The sequence below is a fragment of the Peromyscus californicus genome, unplaced genomic scaffold (assembly GCF_007827085.1).
Source record: "Peromyscus californicus insignis strain IS unplaced genomic scaffold, ASM782708v3 Scaffold_5__1_contigs__length_169319896, whole genome shotgun sequence".
Classification (NCBI taxonomy): domain Eukaryota; kingdom Metazoa; phylum Chordata; class Mammalia; order Rodentia; family Cricetidae; genus Peromyscus; species Peromyscus californicus.
Genome location: NW_026294573.1, coordinates 83,921,843 through 83,940,489, shown reverse-complemented (window position 1 = coordinate 83,940,489; position 18,647 = coordinate 83,921,843). Strand labels below are relative to the sequence as shown.

Below are 18,647 nucleotides of genomic sequence, written 5' to 3'. Positions count from 1 at the left end.
AACATAAGCTCTGTCCTCTCCTATCCATGAGATTGCTGTGGGGATAAAATATATACTAAGGCTAGTCAGACCATATGAGGATTAATAATGCAGTTGTTGCCTACATGAACAAAACCTGAAAGAGCAAAGTGAAATACACAAAATAAATTAAGTTAAGGATAATTATTCATTTTGCAAAAGGTTTATTCACTCAAGGGTGGGGGAGAGAGAGAGAGAGAGAGAGAAAGAGAGAGAGAGAGAGAGAAGAGAAGAGAAAAGGAGAACAACAGACAGACTTATTGATGTATTTCCCCCAAAAGTATGAGTTATCATAGGGACTGTAAAATCAAATTGCATTTATACAACCAAAACTAAAAGACTACTGAGTTTTAAGAGAATATTTTGGATGCAAAGGATCATCCCTACATATCAAGCCCACGCTATGAGAGTCCTCAGACCTAAAGTGATTTGAGAAGAATGATACTCAAGGGGATCTAAGTAGAACAGGACCTCTGCCATTGTCTAGCTATCACATGGGGACATGGAGGAGCTACAGGCAGCTATGCTATGTCTGTACTCTAGTGCAGGAGAATCTCCAACTGACCTCCAACTCTATTGGAGGCAGATGGACAGAGCATAGCTGACTTCCCAAAGACACCAGAGAACTGTCACAGCCAGTCCTCTCCATCTGGAATATTGTGTTATTTGACATAATATGTGCACTCTGCTGAACTCAATTAATTCTTACATTGTTAATCTCAGTGCTGACTTTATCAGTGTTTGACCCAGTGCTCTCCCTTTCTTTCTTGTGAAAACTCTGCTCCCCGACTCTCCTTTCAGCTTTCATTCTCTCAGTTTCATAACTGCCTCAGTTTCCCCTCTGGTATACACTTCCCTGTCACTGTCTTCCTATTTGCGTATCTATATATTCTGCATTGTCTATTTTCCTCTATGACTGTCTTTCATAGCCCCTTTCAGTGAGAGAAACTTGAGGCTAGAGTCAGAGAAGCTCATAGTAAACATTCAGAGCTACCTTACTTTGCTTATCTACTAATACATTATGAAAAGTAGTCTACTTTGGGGGATGAAGTAAAGATTAAATAATACACTGCATTTAAAGCTGCCTTTAATGAAAAAACACAGCCACATCATGTTAATCCCATACCTTCTTTCCGACATATCTTGACCTTCCTCCCTCTCTCCTTCCCTCCCTTCCTCCCTCCCTCCCTTCCTCCATTCTCAGTGCCTCAACCTTCACCTCCTCTTCCTTTCTACCTATCCCACACTCTTTGTATCCCCCACCCCCCACAAACCATGAACACAGTTTCTAACCCATTCCATTCCTTCAATAATCTAATTGTGAAATGCTACAGTTCATGTTACTGAAGTACACACTCTTCAACAAAATATTGTATGGTACATTTCCTTGTATATGATGGACAACCATGAATAATTAAAATTAAGCAGTGTGTGTCCAAGTGCCCCACACTCAACTTCACTAGAATCTGGTTTTCCTGTTCTACCCATTTATGGACAATGAGAGGTTGCCTCAGGCTGTTCATACTGCACAGAGCAAAACCACCTGGGCTGCCTGACTGGTCAGTTGTATCTTATATTACTGATTACTATGTTCTGAGGGAGACTCCCGGTATGGCCACATAAATTCACACCTTGTCCTGTCCTGTTTTAAACACAAACCCATTTAGTGAAGTGTTTTTTTTTTAAAGAGGAAATTCAACAACATAACTAATAGGCTGCTAAACACACATATACAACACACACACACACACACACACACACACACACACACACACACACACACACACTTCTTAATCACACTGTACCAAAGCAGCGTGCAGTGAAAGGAGAGGAAAGAGGATGGTGTGGAGCAATGGAATCAAATCCTGAGAAAAGGCTCATGCTATTGCTAAGTGCTGTGTTTTAAACAGCTTCCAGGAGATCCCTTATGCTCAGAAATCTGTCATTGTGTTTTCCACTCCATCATGATTAAGTCTTTTGTGAGTTCATCATTGCCAACTCTGGGGAGTCCTTTTTGCCCCTAATTTAATAACTTCTATTTGCTTACCATGGTACTCACCATAGAATGCATCAAGTTCCTTGCACTGATTATAATCATCGCAATAATACAGTAAAGGTGAACAGATTTTCCTTATTAAAAGAACAGGCAATTGAGGCCTAGGAATATTGATTTGCTTGAAAATGTACCTACAATCAATGGCAGTACCAAGATTTTGGTCCAATTCTGTCTGATTTCAATGCCCAGACTCTTCCTGTCTTGTCCCTACTGCCTCTCCAAAACCAAGCCAGGACACCATTAACCCATCTAGATTTTTCAGTATTCTCTTTTATGACCCCTCCTTGGTGACTGAATTCATTTTAGACTCAATGTTTGTGAAATAAAGACATTCCTGAAGCTTGGAGAAGACAACATGCCTCACATATTCTTCACTGAGAAGATTATTGGGAAGGAGTATTGTTGAACACATCCCTGCAAGACAAGTCCTCTAAAGCATTGACAGAAGCCAACACCACATTCCAGTGGCAGAAAAGACATGAAAAATGCCCGTGTTGATGCAAGTGCCTCATGGGCCCCACTGACCAACATCTTGCAATAACTTAGCCTACACTTGGCACAGATTCTCACGGAATAGCCTATGCCTTCTGAGACTAGCTTTATCCACTCCTTTCAATCTTTCCCCAAAATGGGCATGCTGTGCATCAGGTTTTATTACAGCCTTTTTTGGTTCATATTTATTATTTTTAGTTGACCCTACCCACATGCCTTCATTTTTACATTTCTCTAAGACACCACATTGTTTGGTCACCTGTCATAGAGAAATCAAGCTAAGCCAGAAGCTTCCTCCTGCTGGCTAGCCTTCAGCATACCTAAAGTTTTACACAGGCTGATAGGGGAGAATTGTCCTCAACAGTCTTATTCAGCCATAGACCTAGAATGCTACACTATTGATCTGGCAGGCAAGATGTGCCCAATGATGCAATAGTGGAAATAGTTATTGATGCAATAGTGGTAATGATCATGAATTGATAGTTTTACTTGTCCAACTTTAAGAAGACACAAGTGATTGTGTAAATCCAAGGCCATCAGCTAAGAATAAGACCCTCATTATACCTTGTGTCCAACACTCCTTATTTACTATACTCTGATTCCATTCCTATCTAACTGTGGCCAGCAAAGCTCTGTTTAGCCCCTTATATTTTACTTATTTATTTCAGAATTTCTCTTTCCTCTTGTTGTATGTCTTTGGTGTCATCTTCTCCTTGGTTTTATCTTCAAACACAGCATGAAAACTGGGACTGGAGCTTCACATGTGTTAGAGTCATAGCAAATAGATTCCCCAATTTTGATGTCAAATCATGAAATCAGTTTGCTGGAAACTCTGTGGGGCTCTTTAGGTACTTTAGCTCATTTTTCCAATCCTAAGCACATTGCCTGGCATATAATTGGTGCTCACTAAACAAAAGCAGTGAACCAAGTGCAGCATTTAGATTCTGACCACTTCCTCCCACCAACCCTGTTAATACCTAACAGAAACCACCTTCATGTGTGGCCTATATCCTCATGCTGGGCCTCCCACTGGTCCCCTTACTCCTGCCTCTATCCTTAGAGGTTTTTGTTCAGTAGTTTGTCCTTTAACAATCATCTTAAAATATAAGCTAGGGAATATCCATCTCTCTGCTCAGCACGCTCCAGTGGTTCCCGACTGCATTCAGGGTGAGATCAAGTGAGCTGATGGATATAAAGTTCTTGGATATGCCTTCATCCCATCTTCTAACACTCCTTAGCTTCCAGTGCAGAACAGTCCACTTTTGACCATTTTCCTTGCAAATGTGAGGCTCAGTCTCCACTCAAAGCCTCTGTACTTGCTCATACTTTTACATGAATGATGGTTTCCCTGGATATTTGCAAAGAGAACTTTACTCTCTCACATATTCAATGACACTCACTTTGAGTGAAAATATGCAACCCTCTTCACAGAGCATGTACACACACACACACACACACACACACACACACACACACACACACACAGACCCATCACCATCATCACCATCTCCTTCTAGCACATGATACCCTGTATTTACTATTTACTATCTTGTAACTTGTGTCTTCCTCTTGCCACCATGGACTATGAGTTCCATGATGGAAGAAGTTTTACATTTTGCTCATTCCATTAATGCCTCTATCTTGCTGCCATTAAGATTCTTCATAATTATCCACTGATTAAATAAACACATATGACTGAAGAAAATATACTCAAAGTGTTATTCACTGAATCAAATTCCTTAGAGAGATAATAATATGCCATCATTTTTTTCCTCTAAAGATATGAACATAGAAAATGTCTTAGGATATATGAGCAATAGGGTTGTGACTCTCTAACTCTGTTTTCACAGCTTAATGTGGGAATTCACAGCTTAATGTGGGAATTAATCAGCATGGCCATGTTTCAATAAAACTTTATTTATACTAAATATTATTTAGCTGGTGGGATATACTTTACAGACTCTGCCATGCCAGGCAGTTGGCCTATACTTGTTTCATGGTGAATCCCATTAAACAATACACTGCCTCTCAAGGAATTGTTACTGAAAAAAACATTTTCAATGAAAGGAAATGTATACAAAAATATAGTTGTGATATTTATTCTTTGACGGCACTAACTAAAATTGCTGCAGCCACAACCATGTTGTATATCTGAGTTCTCCAGAATGACAGTCACTGGTCACATGTGGCTATGTATCATTTCAAACATGGAAACACAACCAATGGGCTGAATCTTTAATTTTTATTTCATTGCAATGAATTTGCATTTTAATTTAAATGTCATTTATGTCTACTAGCTACCATCACACAGTGAACTCCATCATAATCATTCTTCTGTTTCATGATCCATCTTTGTCATTCTCTCTCACTACTCCAAAGGTCTTTTTGTGATACCCAGAACTCATGGTAACTATATTTTTCTTCAGGATCCTATAATGTTTATTCCACTCAGTTCATGTTTCTATCACAGCTGTAATAATAAAGTTTGCTTTGGTTTACATTCAAGGCTCCTTTGCTAAGTGCTTAATGCAATTTATCTGGTTTAATCCTCATAATAACCTCCAAGGGCTGTTTATCTTATTACTTTTGTTTCTTTGGAAGGAGAAACAAGAGCTCAGGAAGGGTCCCAAAGCATCCAAGTACTGCAGATGACAGTAAAGGGGGTTAGGGTTTGACTCCTGGGCATGTAGACTCACAGCGCACATTCTAGACTGACATACACACATTTATTAAATAGAGAAACCTGTGTTGGACACAGTTTCCTAGGTATCTGAGCTATGTATTCTCCAAGATCAGAAGTCCCTGATCATCTTTGTTCTATAATATCTAAAGTCAGAGATTATCGTAGCATTTGCTTTCCACAAGAATTTTAATGTAAGTAGAGTCCTGGAGGGAAAAACTGACATGTTCAAGGTTATACCATGAGGAATTTGCAAATATATGAGTGAATTTCATGAGACTGGTGTCTAAATCCAGTGTATCATCTTATGTGCATCAATTCCAGTATTCATTATTAAACATTAAGGATAAGATACATAGTGACATGGATTTGGGGATAAAGCAGTGAACAATGAAGACTCATGACATTTATACATCATGCAGTCCTTTAGACAACTAGTAATTAAATATGTAATGATACAAATAAATGTACAATTATAGGTTGCAATTGCATTTGATAACATGGGATTGTGGTTCAGAGAATAATCTCTGATGCCAGACTTTGGAACAAACACTAGACTCTACCACTTCACAGATGACTTCAGGAGAAAAAATTTAATTACTTGTGATTTAATGTCTTCAGCTGTGAAATGTCTCATTTTTTCAGTGTTAAATAAATTCTGTTGCACAATAGTTTATCAAAAATGATAGTTTGTCATTCAGTCTTGGTTCAAATTCCAATAGTGATATTTAGCAAATAAGCAAATAAACCATTTTAACATAAGCTTTGTATATGGAAATAATAACTATATAAAAGTATAGTTATGAAGACCAAAATAATTATATGAAGTCTCACAATGATACTCTATTGACAATATATACATAATAAATTACAAATTGTACCACTGCCACTTTAGTATTTATATATCTCATGATGTCTTACCAAGACTTACCATTACTTCTCTTAACCATGTATTTGGCCATTGTCTACCACCCCCATCTGCCATATACAGATAATGAACCTGCATCAAATGGATTGATCTGAAGTGATAAAAAGACCTTTATAACCAATTCACTTCATGAAATGTAAACAGAATGTTTATGACTGTTTTTTTTTTCAATGCTTTTTTTTTTTGGAAATAGTTTTTAAAAGCTTGTTTCCACTATCTTGCATGCCTAAATAAGAAGTTAAGAATTTGTACTTTCAAAAAATTATGTTTTATCAAGGATCTACTGAAGCTCAGGGACAAAGACTGGTGAGTTGGAGAGTATTATATACTCTGAGGCTCACAGTGCTGCTTCATGGAGGATTAGCCACTGGACTAATGCTGAACTCAAGTACAAAACTGGATTTATTTGAGTTTTGGAGAAAACTGCTTGTGTCCAGCTCATGTCAGATGATTTTCAGAAGAAATTTAGCTTGATATGTCTCTATTTAGTAATGGCAGACATGCTTTAGTCACAATATCTTCAGCCACGTCCCGCCAAGTGCTATCCATGGTGCTGACACCTAATTTATCATCTCTTTGACCAAGACAGCATGCCCCCTTAGCAATTGAAACTTGATTTGCACCCACCCATCCAACCACTAATATATCCATCCATCTGTTCCATTCATTCATTAGATAATTTGTTCATACATTCAAGACAAAAAATACGTATCCAGGAACTGTTTCATTTTGATAAAGCAATTAATAAGAAGAATAAAAGCCAAGTATTTCTAAAACACATGCTATTATAGTCTCTCTTTCTTAGTCTGTGTCAAAGTTACTACCTATAATTATATCTTAGCTATTTAACTGTGCATGTCACATAAACATTATCCCACATCAATATACCTTCTACAAGACCTACAAATCTCAATGTTATCATCCCCCTTAAATCAGGAACATTCTCCATTGTTGAGAAGTCTTGGACTTAACAGTTTTATAAAGTCCTTTTTTGACCTTTGTACATTATTAACACAAGGCTCAACAAAATAATTGAAACACTCAAACACTGAAACAACAAAATAATTTATAACACTAGAAATGTTCTGTACAACCTAAGACCACTGTATGATATAATTACACACATACTATATTTTCATTTAATATATTATTTCAAATGGAAAGTCGCTGTTGGAGACATAAAAATAAACTAGATATTATGGTTGAATATGAGTGAAGTTCATCTCAATTGTGCAAAGGAAATTCCATTTGCCATAAATGCCATTTATAAATTGTTTCTATCATACTTACGCTCTAAGTTATTAGTGCTTAGAAGGTCATAGAAACATGAATGCCAAGCTGGAAAGTATCTTAGGAATTATTTAGTATTGTAATTTGTATCATGCCACTAATTTACTGAGTGACACTGGCAAACTTGCTGAGCCTTTGTGTCCCTGATTCTCCTCATTAGATCAGATGACACGATGTCTAGGGACCATTATTGCATTAAAATACATTCTCACTCAACACTTCGCTTAAGGAAAAGACTCAGAAGTCCATAGTGTATAACATATTCAAGGGCAAGTCACACATTGGAGTCAAGTCTGGCACTATGAGTTGGAATCGGTGATATTTTTCAATGTATATAATTAAAAACCACACAAGAATTAAATAAAAGGCCAACACATAAGGATATTTAGTTTAAGTCTCCCTAATATAATAGTTGCTAACTCAAAAATGTAAGAGACTCTCTTGTTTTTTTTCTTTATAATCTAATACTATTTCATATTGCTAAACTAAATATTTCATGAAGATACTATAACTAAAGAACTCATTGCAAAAAAAAGATGAACATATAATGAGTGCTCTCATCTGTCAGGCACTTAGCTACTTCATTACCAAGTTTTATTTTCCTTCTTATCTTAATGCATGATAAACATTAGGAATTGGTGTCATATTTTACAGTTACAATGGAAGGAAGCTCTTACATGATAAGTGGCTGAGCCACAACCCTACTAATAGACAAAGAAGTCAAGATCTATAATACTGACTCAAGCATAAAGTACAGTTCTACTCTGGTTTGTAAATGCTTGAACAAATGGCTAACCAGATGAGAAGAAAAGAATGAATATATAACTAAATAATTTGTGCTTTGCAATTACTAGATCCATCCATTAGGTAGTTTTAATATATTATATATATAAAATTCAACATTTCACCTACGTCCAAAACTTTAATATGGTTGGTATACCACAAACCATTACCAATTCTAATGTTCTTGTGTGTTGTAGCCTGATCATTTCAACTTTTATCTGTGGCCTTGGGTTGCTTTCTGTTATCAGAAAGATGAAGAGTAAGAACTGTCTATTACGGAAAGGAGTATAATGCCATGCTTTGGTAACATGCTCAGGTCTAGACTAATCATTTCTTTGTCTCAATCTTTGTTTAGACTGTTTGCATCCCACCCAGTGTTATGGAAGTAAATGCTTACTGACTGGCTGTTTTAAGAAAATAAACCTTTAGCTTGTGGTGTTTACCAACTTTCTTGGTTGAAATATAATCAGACTATTAAACTTCCAGGCCAGTCATGTGATATCACTGAACAAATGCTTGGGCTTAGCCACTAACAATGAACTCCCATGAGTCAATGTGAGCTGTTTCTAGTACGTCAAGGATCCCACTCCACAGTCATTCCTGTAGGTGATACCAACAGTTGAAATCTTTGGATGAATAAAGTTGATCTTGGCAATGGAACACAGCTAGGAAAATATATTCTCTGTATCATGGCCCTTAATCATTCTCCATGTATAGCATCTTTCTCAATACTTCTATTTCTCTGTCACTTGGAAGGAATAAGCCTTCTTATCAAGACTTGGATGTACACTCTGAGGCATAATGACCAAAGCTTGCCTCCATGACTTTGCTCATATTCATGATTGATCCACAGAGGGGAGGGCTTCTTTTGTTTCCAAATTATATCTATATTATTATTTTTATTGAGAATTTCATACATGTACATGAGGTGCTTTGACTGAATCTACCCCATTCCTTCTTTCCAATTCCTTCTCTGTTCCTCTCCACACTTACTCTTCCCAACTTCTTCTGTTCTCTTTCTCAAACCTGCTGAGTCCACTTTACACTGCCTGTGCATGCATAGCTTCTGTAAAAGAAGCCAGACCACTTCTCCCAGATCTAAATGTAAAATGTACACAGGGATTGGGAAGTGGTTTAATTCTTCCATTGCTGCCTCCAAATTATCATTCTCGATGGAATTCAGTTAATTGAGGAGTAGATCCAGAAGTTCTTTTGCAAAGTTAGATGTCCCTGAATGGTTAAAGTTAAATGTGGAAGTAATTTCTTCTGTTTCAGTGTACAATAGCCTTACTAAAATATGGTGTTTATTCTCAAAATCATTAGGTACTTTAATAATATAATAAATTATCAATCAAATTTGGGGTGCTAGTCATAGTACTCAGGGCTTCATGCATCCTAGTCATATGTTCTACCACTGAGCTACATATCCAGCCAGGATAAGCATTTTGTGAGCCTGCTTCATTTTATTTTCCCAATCTGTCCCCTGCTACTTCTTTATTCTCTTGTCTCCACTTACATTCAGAATATTTCTAGATGCCAGCTCAACTTTACTATTCTGTGCTCTCTGCATCTTTATACACCCTCATCTTCCTATTTTCATGTTGGATTCTCTGCTAAGCACTCTTCCTATGCCCACTCCCCATTGATTCTCCCAGGCTGAGCTGAGAGGTCATCTTCCTCTCAACACCTCTCCTCCCTGAAATCCCATCTTCAATACATTTCTCACTGTTCTCCAGAAAGGAAGCACTTGGTTAATGCATTCTTCTTGATTTATGGCACACTATGCTTTTTATAATAGCTATATTATCAGATTCTTTTTTTATCCCTGTAAGAATGTAAAATCCACAAAGAAAAGAACACTATCCAATATATCTGTGATTTTTTCATAGCTCCTAACACAGAGACTTATGAATTGAGGAATTAAGGAAATCTTGCTTGAATTGATTCTAACGAATTGAACTAAATTTTCAAAAGTGGGTTTGAGTCAAACCTCATGAAAGTATATTTAGATCTCATTTGTGACTTCTCACTTACAGATACTACCATCTAGTTATACCTTGAGTGGTATATAAGAGAGATATTTTCCTGGCCATTAGGGTAGGAAGGATAAATTAGACACAGGCTCTGGACCTTTGAGCTCAAGTTGTAAGAGGTGGCAGAAATTTTTAAACAATAACTCTGAATTTTAACCTTATTTTAATCAAAGAATTTTAGCAAATTATAGAACTAATTCATTCTATTGAGAGAAAATGAGAGGTAATTAAGTGAATAGGCTTTAGGAAGGTTGGTCATTAAAGAGTGGAAGACACTTCAGCTGGAAAGAGGAACTTTTGTCACAACAGGAGACATTGTAAGGGATGTAGGAGGAAAAACTGTGAGTGAGCATGTGTAGTGAGGACAATGTACAGAGAGGCTCTCAGGGATATGGTGACATGGCAAGATGAGAGGAGATAATCCTGGTTAATGTGACTGGTTACTTAATAGTTCTTGTTGAGCTAATTTTCAAAACCTTGAAAGTATTTATTCTGAATTCTGGTGTATGCAGGTATGGAGGAAAGATTGTAATAGTTATAGGTAAGTGTTTCTAGAAGCAGGAGGAAGAAAGTACTTCCTTTTTCCTCTTATTGAGTATCAGGCATCATATTGAACTTTAATGACAGATTAAGGGAACACACATCATGACTACTATTCTTATCCTCTCACAAAGTTAGCAGCCTGGTGATAGATCTGGCCAAAAAAAAATGAACAATGACTTAGCAGAGCAACAGTAATAATGACATATGAAAGTATCAAAGATTATAACCACAGAAAACACAAGTATTTCATTGGGCCACAATCAGGTAATGGTTCATGAAGATGCATGAGAAGAAATGTGTTTTGACTGAATGTGAATTGTGTGGGAAATGGTGCCCTTAGTGTCCCACTAAAAGGAGAAAGCTGTTTAAAGTGATAAAAAAAAAAAAAGCCTTGAGAAAGGAATGGAAGAATGTGAGAGTCTGGCACCTTCAACAAACTACATGAAGATGAGGAGGTAGAAGTGAATATGATTCTGTCAAAATCACCCTATCAGTGAATATGGCAGCTGAGACTGTCACTGAGTAGATTGAATACGAGAAGACTATCTAGGATGAGTCATTATTACAACCTTGCCACATCAGGGTAGTCCATGGGTCAGAAGCATCAGCAACAGTCAGTCATGGGCTTGAAATGCAGAATCTTAGGCTCCATTCCTGTGGTCTACAAGAGCTTGAGAATAACTAGATTAGGGCACAGGACTCTGGGAATAAATGTCAGTTCTGCCATCAGCTGGCTAGGACCTTGAGCTTGTCATTCATCTTCTCTTGCATCAGTACTCACAGCCATAAAGCTGAGGTGTGTGTGTGTGTGTGTGTGTGTGTGTGTGTGTGTGTGTGTGTGTGTGTGTGTATTTCAAGGGGAAAGAGGAGAGAAAAACTCATTTGTATGGTAGTAACTTATAACTTATTATTATCATCAGTATCACCATCATCATTCTTATTATTATGCTATTTTAACCATTTAAACATTTATTATTTGAAAATTTTATGTGCAGATATAAAAAGTCTTTGTCAATTCCAACCCCACTCCCTCCCTTTAACTCTTGTGGTATTCCTTACCACTTTCAAAATTCTTGTGCTCTCTTATAAACTCACCAAGTCCACTTAGCCTTACCAGGATGTGCATGGGTGTAGGCCATCTGCTGGAGCATTAGCAGCCTCTATCAGGAGTTGCAGCCAAAGAAAATGGACTCTCTCTCCAGTTTCAACTGGCTGAAGAGATGGTGTAAGAACTGCACTGATATTCCAAGGAGTGTCCCTGGTAGAACCATGAAAAGGCTGTGAAAAGGAGTGTCAACAGGCTCTTGACTAGACTAAAGGATAAGGATTTAAATTCAGATCCTGGTCCTACTCTGAAGAGATTCAATAGTTAGCCTAAAAAAAAAAATCTCCTTAGTCCCTAGCTTTGCCCTTTTAGAGAAGTGGAGGACTGAAGCCACTCCAGACTGTGGTTACTACACAGAGCATAGAGGCCTCTGTCTTCTGCACAACAGGAGGCAGCATGACATCTGTATAAAGAGTTTGCCATGAAGTCTTGCCAGGCTCTTAAGGACAGAAGGATAAACTTTCAAAGAAAAGGGGCGAAGACACACCATGAGAGTGAAGAGACCTGAGTTATAGCTGTTTTTTAGAGTCTTTCTTGTAACTGTGGCAAGTCCATTCCTCTGTCTGCTTCCTGTTTTCCTATTTGTGGATGACAGGAACTACCATGTACTGAACACCATCTATAAACAATGCATTGGTATTGTCTGTGTATGAAGTATTCATTTTTAGTAAGACAGCATCTTTTAGGTTAGGATACCATCTAAATGCTTATGGGTGACATCATTCTGTATGCTGTGAGTGTGTGTTGCTCTGATTGGTTGATAAATAAAGCTGTTTGGCCAATTGTGAGGCAGAATAAGGTTAGGGGGACATTCTAACTAGAGAAAGAGAAAGGAGAAAGACAGATCAGGGAGACACTACTAGTCTCTGCCAGGAGAAGCAAGATGTAAAAGTACAGGTAAGCCACATGCCATGTGGCAAAGTATAGATTTATAGAAATGGATTAATTTAAGATGTAAGAGCTAGCTAGCAAAAAGCTTGCCATGGCCATAGTTTAAAAATAATATAAGCATCTGTTTGCTTACTTGGGTCTGAGTGGTTGCAAGACCAGGTGGGACACAGGAACTTGGTGCCGGGTGAGCACAGGAAAACTTCCAACTACAGGATGCTATTGAAGAAAAATTTCTATCTCTGTCCAAGACTTCCTCTTTGAATCATAAACCTGTATTGAATTCTTATTCTCTTATTTTGCCTTCCTTTTTTAATATTAGTACACCTTTTCCTTTTTTTTTATACATGAAGCGAGGTTCACTCACTTTGATACAGTTTGTAACTGTTCGTCTCCTACTTCCACAGTATGATTGATTCAGATATCTGACAAATACACAGATGTCAGGGATGCCAGGGATAATCTGGCAAATGTGACTGCTTGGGTATTAGACAGCATGCTGCACCCACATGGCTCAAGACAGTGAGCAGAGATAAGAACTTGGAGCATGGTTTGGCTGCATCTGTAAATTTCCCCATCCTGAGCTAGTGGGAACTCATGAACTTTAGACCAACAGCTGTAGAGCCTGCAGGGAACTGGACTAGGCCCTCTGCATAAGTGAGACAGTTGTGTAGCTTGGTATGTTTAATGGGCCCCTGGCATTGGTAATAGGATCTATCTCTTGTGCATGAACTAGCTTTTTGGAGCCCATTACCTACGGTAGGACACCTTGCACAGCCTTCATAATGGGGAGGGGCTTGGGCCTGCCTCAACTGAATGTACCAGGCTTTGCTGACTCCCCTTGAGAGGCCTTAGCTTTTCAGAGGATTGAATGGGGGGTGGACTGGGAAGGAAGGCTTAGGGGAAGCAGGAAGAGAGATGAGAGGGGGATCTGACATTGGTATGCAAAATGAATAAAAAATTCCTTAATTCAAAAAAAGTGGAAAAAAAAAAAACTCAGAACATCTTCCCTGCTAGCAGACTGACTTCTCTGCCTGTCTTCTGGCCAGTTGCTTTAAACAATTTAAATATTTAATGATGAATTTGAAGTAACCAAACACTATTTCTAAATACACACTGCTAATTGCCCTACCCTAACGTCTCCACATTCCATTTGTAATGAAGGAAGAGAGGAGGACTGCCCTCCTGACACATGATATCCTTCTTATTCATAATTTCTATGCAGTAAATCTTTGAATTTGTTTCCTGTTTGGAGGGCATAAAGAATTTGTGCCTTTGGCCTGAAGAATCTGGAGCAACTCCAAGCTATGTTTTCCTTAAGGTTGTGGGAAAGCACAAGATTGAGAGCAGTGGTCAGGTGGGCATGAACTAGACGTGGATCAGACAAGAGCCACGAAGTGGGAGCAGGGCATCTGTCAGTATGATTAAGTTTCTTGTATGGGATAGTTCAACATCATTCTATCCATTAAATAAAGTGGGGAAGGCATACTGCAAAGGAGCTGGCCACGTCCATTTCTTTTCTCAGTGGGGCAGGACTGCTGGGTGCTGTTGTCTTAGAGCACCTACACAGTCAGGAGATCAAGTCAAATGTGCATTCTGCACTTCTGTATGATATGCAGTAGTTTTCTTGAACTAATATCACAACTCTGCTCTTTATACCTCTCACCCAACCCTGACCTTCCCATGGCATGCCTGACTCCGGAAATGATGACTTGATTTGTCTCACCATTCAGACTGGAAAATTTGCAATCATCTTTGACTGCACTCCATTTCTCACATCCCATATCTAATAACAAATGCTGTCAAGCCTATACTAAAGTCATCCAGTCTCTGTTAAAATCTCACCATTTTCTTCCCTTCATCTCATGGCCTAAGCCATTACCTACTCTTGCCTAGATTATAGTAATAGTATGTTTTGACATTTCAAAAATGATTCCTCATACAGCAGCCAGAGTGCACCAGTTAAAATATTGGTGAGAACTCATGCTCCCATGCTCCTTTGCTTAGAAATATCCAATGACTCTCCATTTGACTAAAAGTTCACATCTTTTTTAATATAAGTTCTGAACTACCTTTGGCCCCTAAATATGCATTTTAGATTGTACTTTGTACCCCTTCCTTCCACTGTAGGCATCTGGGAAGTCCAACCATTCCATGACCCATTTATGAGTTCCTGTTGCAAAGAACTGATACATGCTGGGCCTTATATTTAGGAAACTCTGTACCAGAAAGCAGGATTATAGAGGCAAGGGGGCGAGTGTCAAGATCATGATGGGGAAACCACAGAGACAGCTGACCTGAGCTCATGGGGTCTGACAGGTGGCGAGCTTGCATGGGACTGAACTAGGCCCTCTGAATGTGGCTGACCAATGTGTGGCTTGATCTGTTTATGAGGCCCCTGGCAATGGGACCAGGAACCCTGGTATATAAACTGACTGGTTAGAGCCTATTCCCTATGGTGGGTTGCCTTACTCAGTCTTGATGTAGTGGGGAGGGACTTAGTCCTGCCCAACTTGGTATACCAGCCTTTGTTGACTACCCAAGGGAGGCCTTACCCCCTAGGAGGAGTGAGTCGGGGGGCTCGATAAGTGGAGGTCGGGGGGAATGGGAGAAAGAGAAGGAGGGGGAACAGTGGTTGGTATGTAAAATGAAAAAAATGTTAAATTAAAAAAAATAAAGAAAACTGTCTACCAGAATGACATGGTTTTATCTGCTAACATCATGAGGTACCTGTTTAAATAACACTTTCCTGTCTACAGTGATAAGTTCTCCCCTACTTCAAGATTATCAATGCATAGACTTTGACCTCTGCTATTATCTATTAACTATCTATCTGTCTATCTATGTATCTATGTATCTATGTATCTATGTATCTATGTATCTATGTATCTATGTATCTATGTATCTATCTATCTATCTATCTATTCTATCTATGTATCTATCTATCTAGCTATGTATGTATGTATGTATGTATGTATGTATCTATCTATCTATCTACCTACCTATCCATCTATCTATCTCTATGTAATGTATGTCAATGTTTGTTTATTACAGTATTTTCCAATAGAACTTTCTAAATGTTCTTCACCTGATTGTTTAAGAAAGTAGTCATTAGTCATACAGAGTCATGGAGTACTTGAAATTTGGCTAATGTGACTGAAGATATGAATATTTCATGTTATTTCATTTCAATGAATTTAAGATAAATAGGCATATACGGGTTTTGGTTACCATATGAGGCTGTGCAGATTTGCTGTTCCTTTCCATATACACTCATATGTAGATTACATATGAGTATTATTACACCAGGCAGAGAATTTCCCTAAAAAATATGCCTGGTTAAAAGAAATTCCTGTTGATTACAAGTACAAATGAATACATGGAGAAATTCTGTTTATTATCATTCTATTTTAAATTTTAGCTTTTATTTTATAAATGATCATACAAAGACTTGAGCTTTATTTTGGTGTTTTCATACATCACTCTACTTTGTTTTTTTTCATCCCTTATATACACTTTTACTGGTCCTCTTTCTCCCCTCACCTCATCTACTTCCCCCTTCCTCTTTCCTGCCATTTGATCATCTATTATTTCTTATTTATTTGTTTAAGCTTAATAGAAAGCATGTGTGTTGGGTACTCTTTTATCTTGCTAGTAGTTAAAGATACAATACTATCTTGCTGAAGAATATGGATTTAAAAACAAATAGGACATTAACTCAGCAGTGTCTGATGGCATTCAGATGTTCAGCCTTGCTGAGGTTGACCTAGATGCCCTCTGTGTTTTTTTCCAACTCTGAGCTTATGTGGTTTTCTAAGAATTTCCTCCTTTACCAGGAAATGGCAGCATATGGCTTAAACAATTGATTGGGCCAACCAACCTTACATCAAGTCCTTTGTCAATGGCTCAAGCAATCTTTGATTACATAAATGGAAAGAATACAGACTCTACTTCAACCCACACCACCTTTATCTCAAGTCCTACACCTCGTGACTTACCAGTTTCTGGGTCACAGAGCTGTTCACAGGCATCTGTCGTCCTCTGTCCACAGAGATCTCTCACCCATGGAGACGTGGCATTGATCTGGTAGTACAAGGACAACTTGGCAGGGTTTAGCCAGTCAGAGATATCCAAGTAGCTTCCTTCACTCACCACGAAGCTGCTCCCTGTGGGTGAAGAGAAAGCAACAGCTACTTTCTCTCCAATTTCAGAGTCATTACTGGTGCTAGAGGAACAAATGAGCAAATAATCCACCGCCAATTGTTACAATTCACTTACCTAAGAACATTTAAAAACCTTTACCCTGTGTCATTATGGTGTCAAAAGTTAACATGAACTAGTTCAGCCTAATGGGTAAGAGTGTGTCCTGAGGACTGCGTTCAGATCCAGACATTGCCCTTATAGAATACTGACTTTCTGAAAGTTGCTTAGTTACTCTGTCCTTGGCTGCTTCATCTGTAAATGGAAATATTAATGAGAGCCACCTCAACTGCGAGAATGCAATAGATTGATGTAAGGTGTGTAGACAGTGCCTGACAGGTGCTAGTGAAAAATGATTAAAAGTTAAATTTCAGCCGGGCAGTGGTGGCGCACGCCTTTAATCCCAGCACTCGGGAGGCAGAGCCAGGCGGATCTCTGTGAGTTCGAGGCCAGCCTGGGCTACAGCGTGAGCTCCAGGAAAGGCACCAAAACTACACAGAGAAACCCTGTCTCAAAAAAAAAAGAAAAAAAAAAGAAAAAAAAAAGTTAAATTTCAAAAGGAAAAGTGACTGCCCTTGTCACTCAGGCATCCCTTCGGAAAAGTGTGCACTAATGCTCACCATAGCTGAATGGGTGATAACTACATGCAAGATAAGAAACATGGAATCAAGGCCTTTTCCCCGAGTGTGTGCTGTATTTTCTGTCATGACTTTTGTAGTGCTGGGATTCAAAATGAGAGACTCACACATATACTTGGTGAGTGCTCTACCATGGAGCTGTACTCTCAATCCAATTTATTTTATTCTAAGGGAGATATGAGATTAAAATGTAGATAGTGGTAGACAAAGACATAGAGGTTTTTCAAGGAAATTCCTAGAACCTTTAAGGAAAGATACCACACATGCTTGTACACACACACACACACACACACACACACACACACACACACACACATTGATACTGAGCTTGGAGGCACATACCTATAATCTTAGCACTCAGAACATGGAGGTAGTGAATTCCAAGCCATTAAGATCTACACAATGAATTTCAGGTTAACCAGAGATACAGAGGGGGACTATGTCTTAAAAAGCAAGCAAGCAAAAAATGAGATACTTTATGTTTGGAGAGTACAGGAAGAGAAGTATGTGGGGGCTGGGATCAAAGGGTCATGTCATGCCCCACCAGAATGGCAGCTATGTGTCACTTCCAGTTAGATCTTTACACATGGGTCTAAAAGCCAGAAGAGGCTGAAATATAAGTTTATATAATCAATCCATTTTCCAATGAAGATCTTAAGATGTTCCTAGAAACTTATGTAGGTCAAAAAAAGCCTCTAGCTATGTAATCTATGAATTGAAATATTCCTCATTAATTCATAAGACATAACATATATATATACATACATACATACACATGCACATGTGATACATTACCCATTACAATGTAATTACTGTATAATTTACAATGTGTACACACACACATACATACACACACACACACATATGTGTGTATATATATATATATATATATATATTTATATATATATATGACATACAAAATCACACATGCTCATAAGTACACCCAGTTGGAGGAGGCAATAAGCTCCTTCAGATTGACTACAATAATACTGT

The 18,647-nt window shown here is 38.2% G+C and overlaps 1 protein-coding gene across 5 annotated transcripts in view; it reads right to left on the bottom strand.

Annotated features, from left to right (window-relative positions):
- The window catches only part of Astn2 (astrotactin 2), a 947,200-nt gene that overhangs the window by 536,020 nt on the left and 392,533 nt on the right, over positions 1–18,647 (bottom strand). For all 5 annotated transcript variants that reach the window (XM_052714946.1, XM_052714945.1, XM_052714947.1 and 2 more), the window contains one exon: positions 16,815–16,982. In XM_052714946.1, coding sequence (XP_052570906.1) covers positions 16,815–16,982 — 168 coding nt within the window. The remainder of the gene's footprint in view (positions 1–16,814; positions 16,983–18,647) is intronic.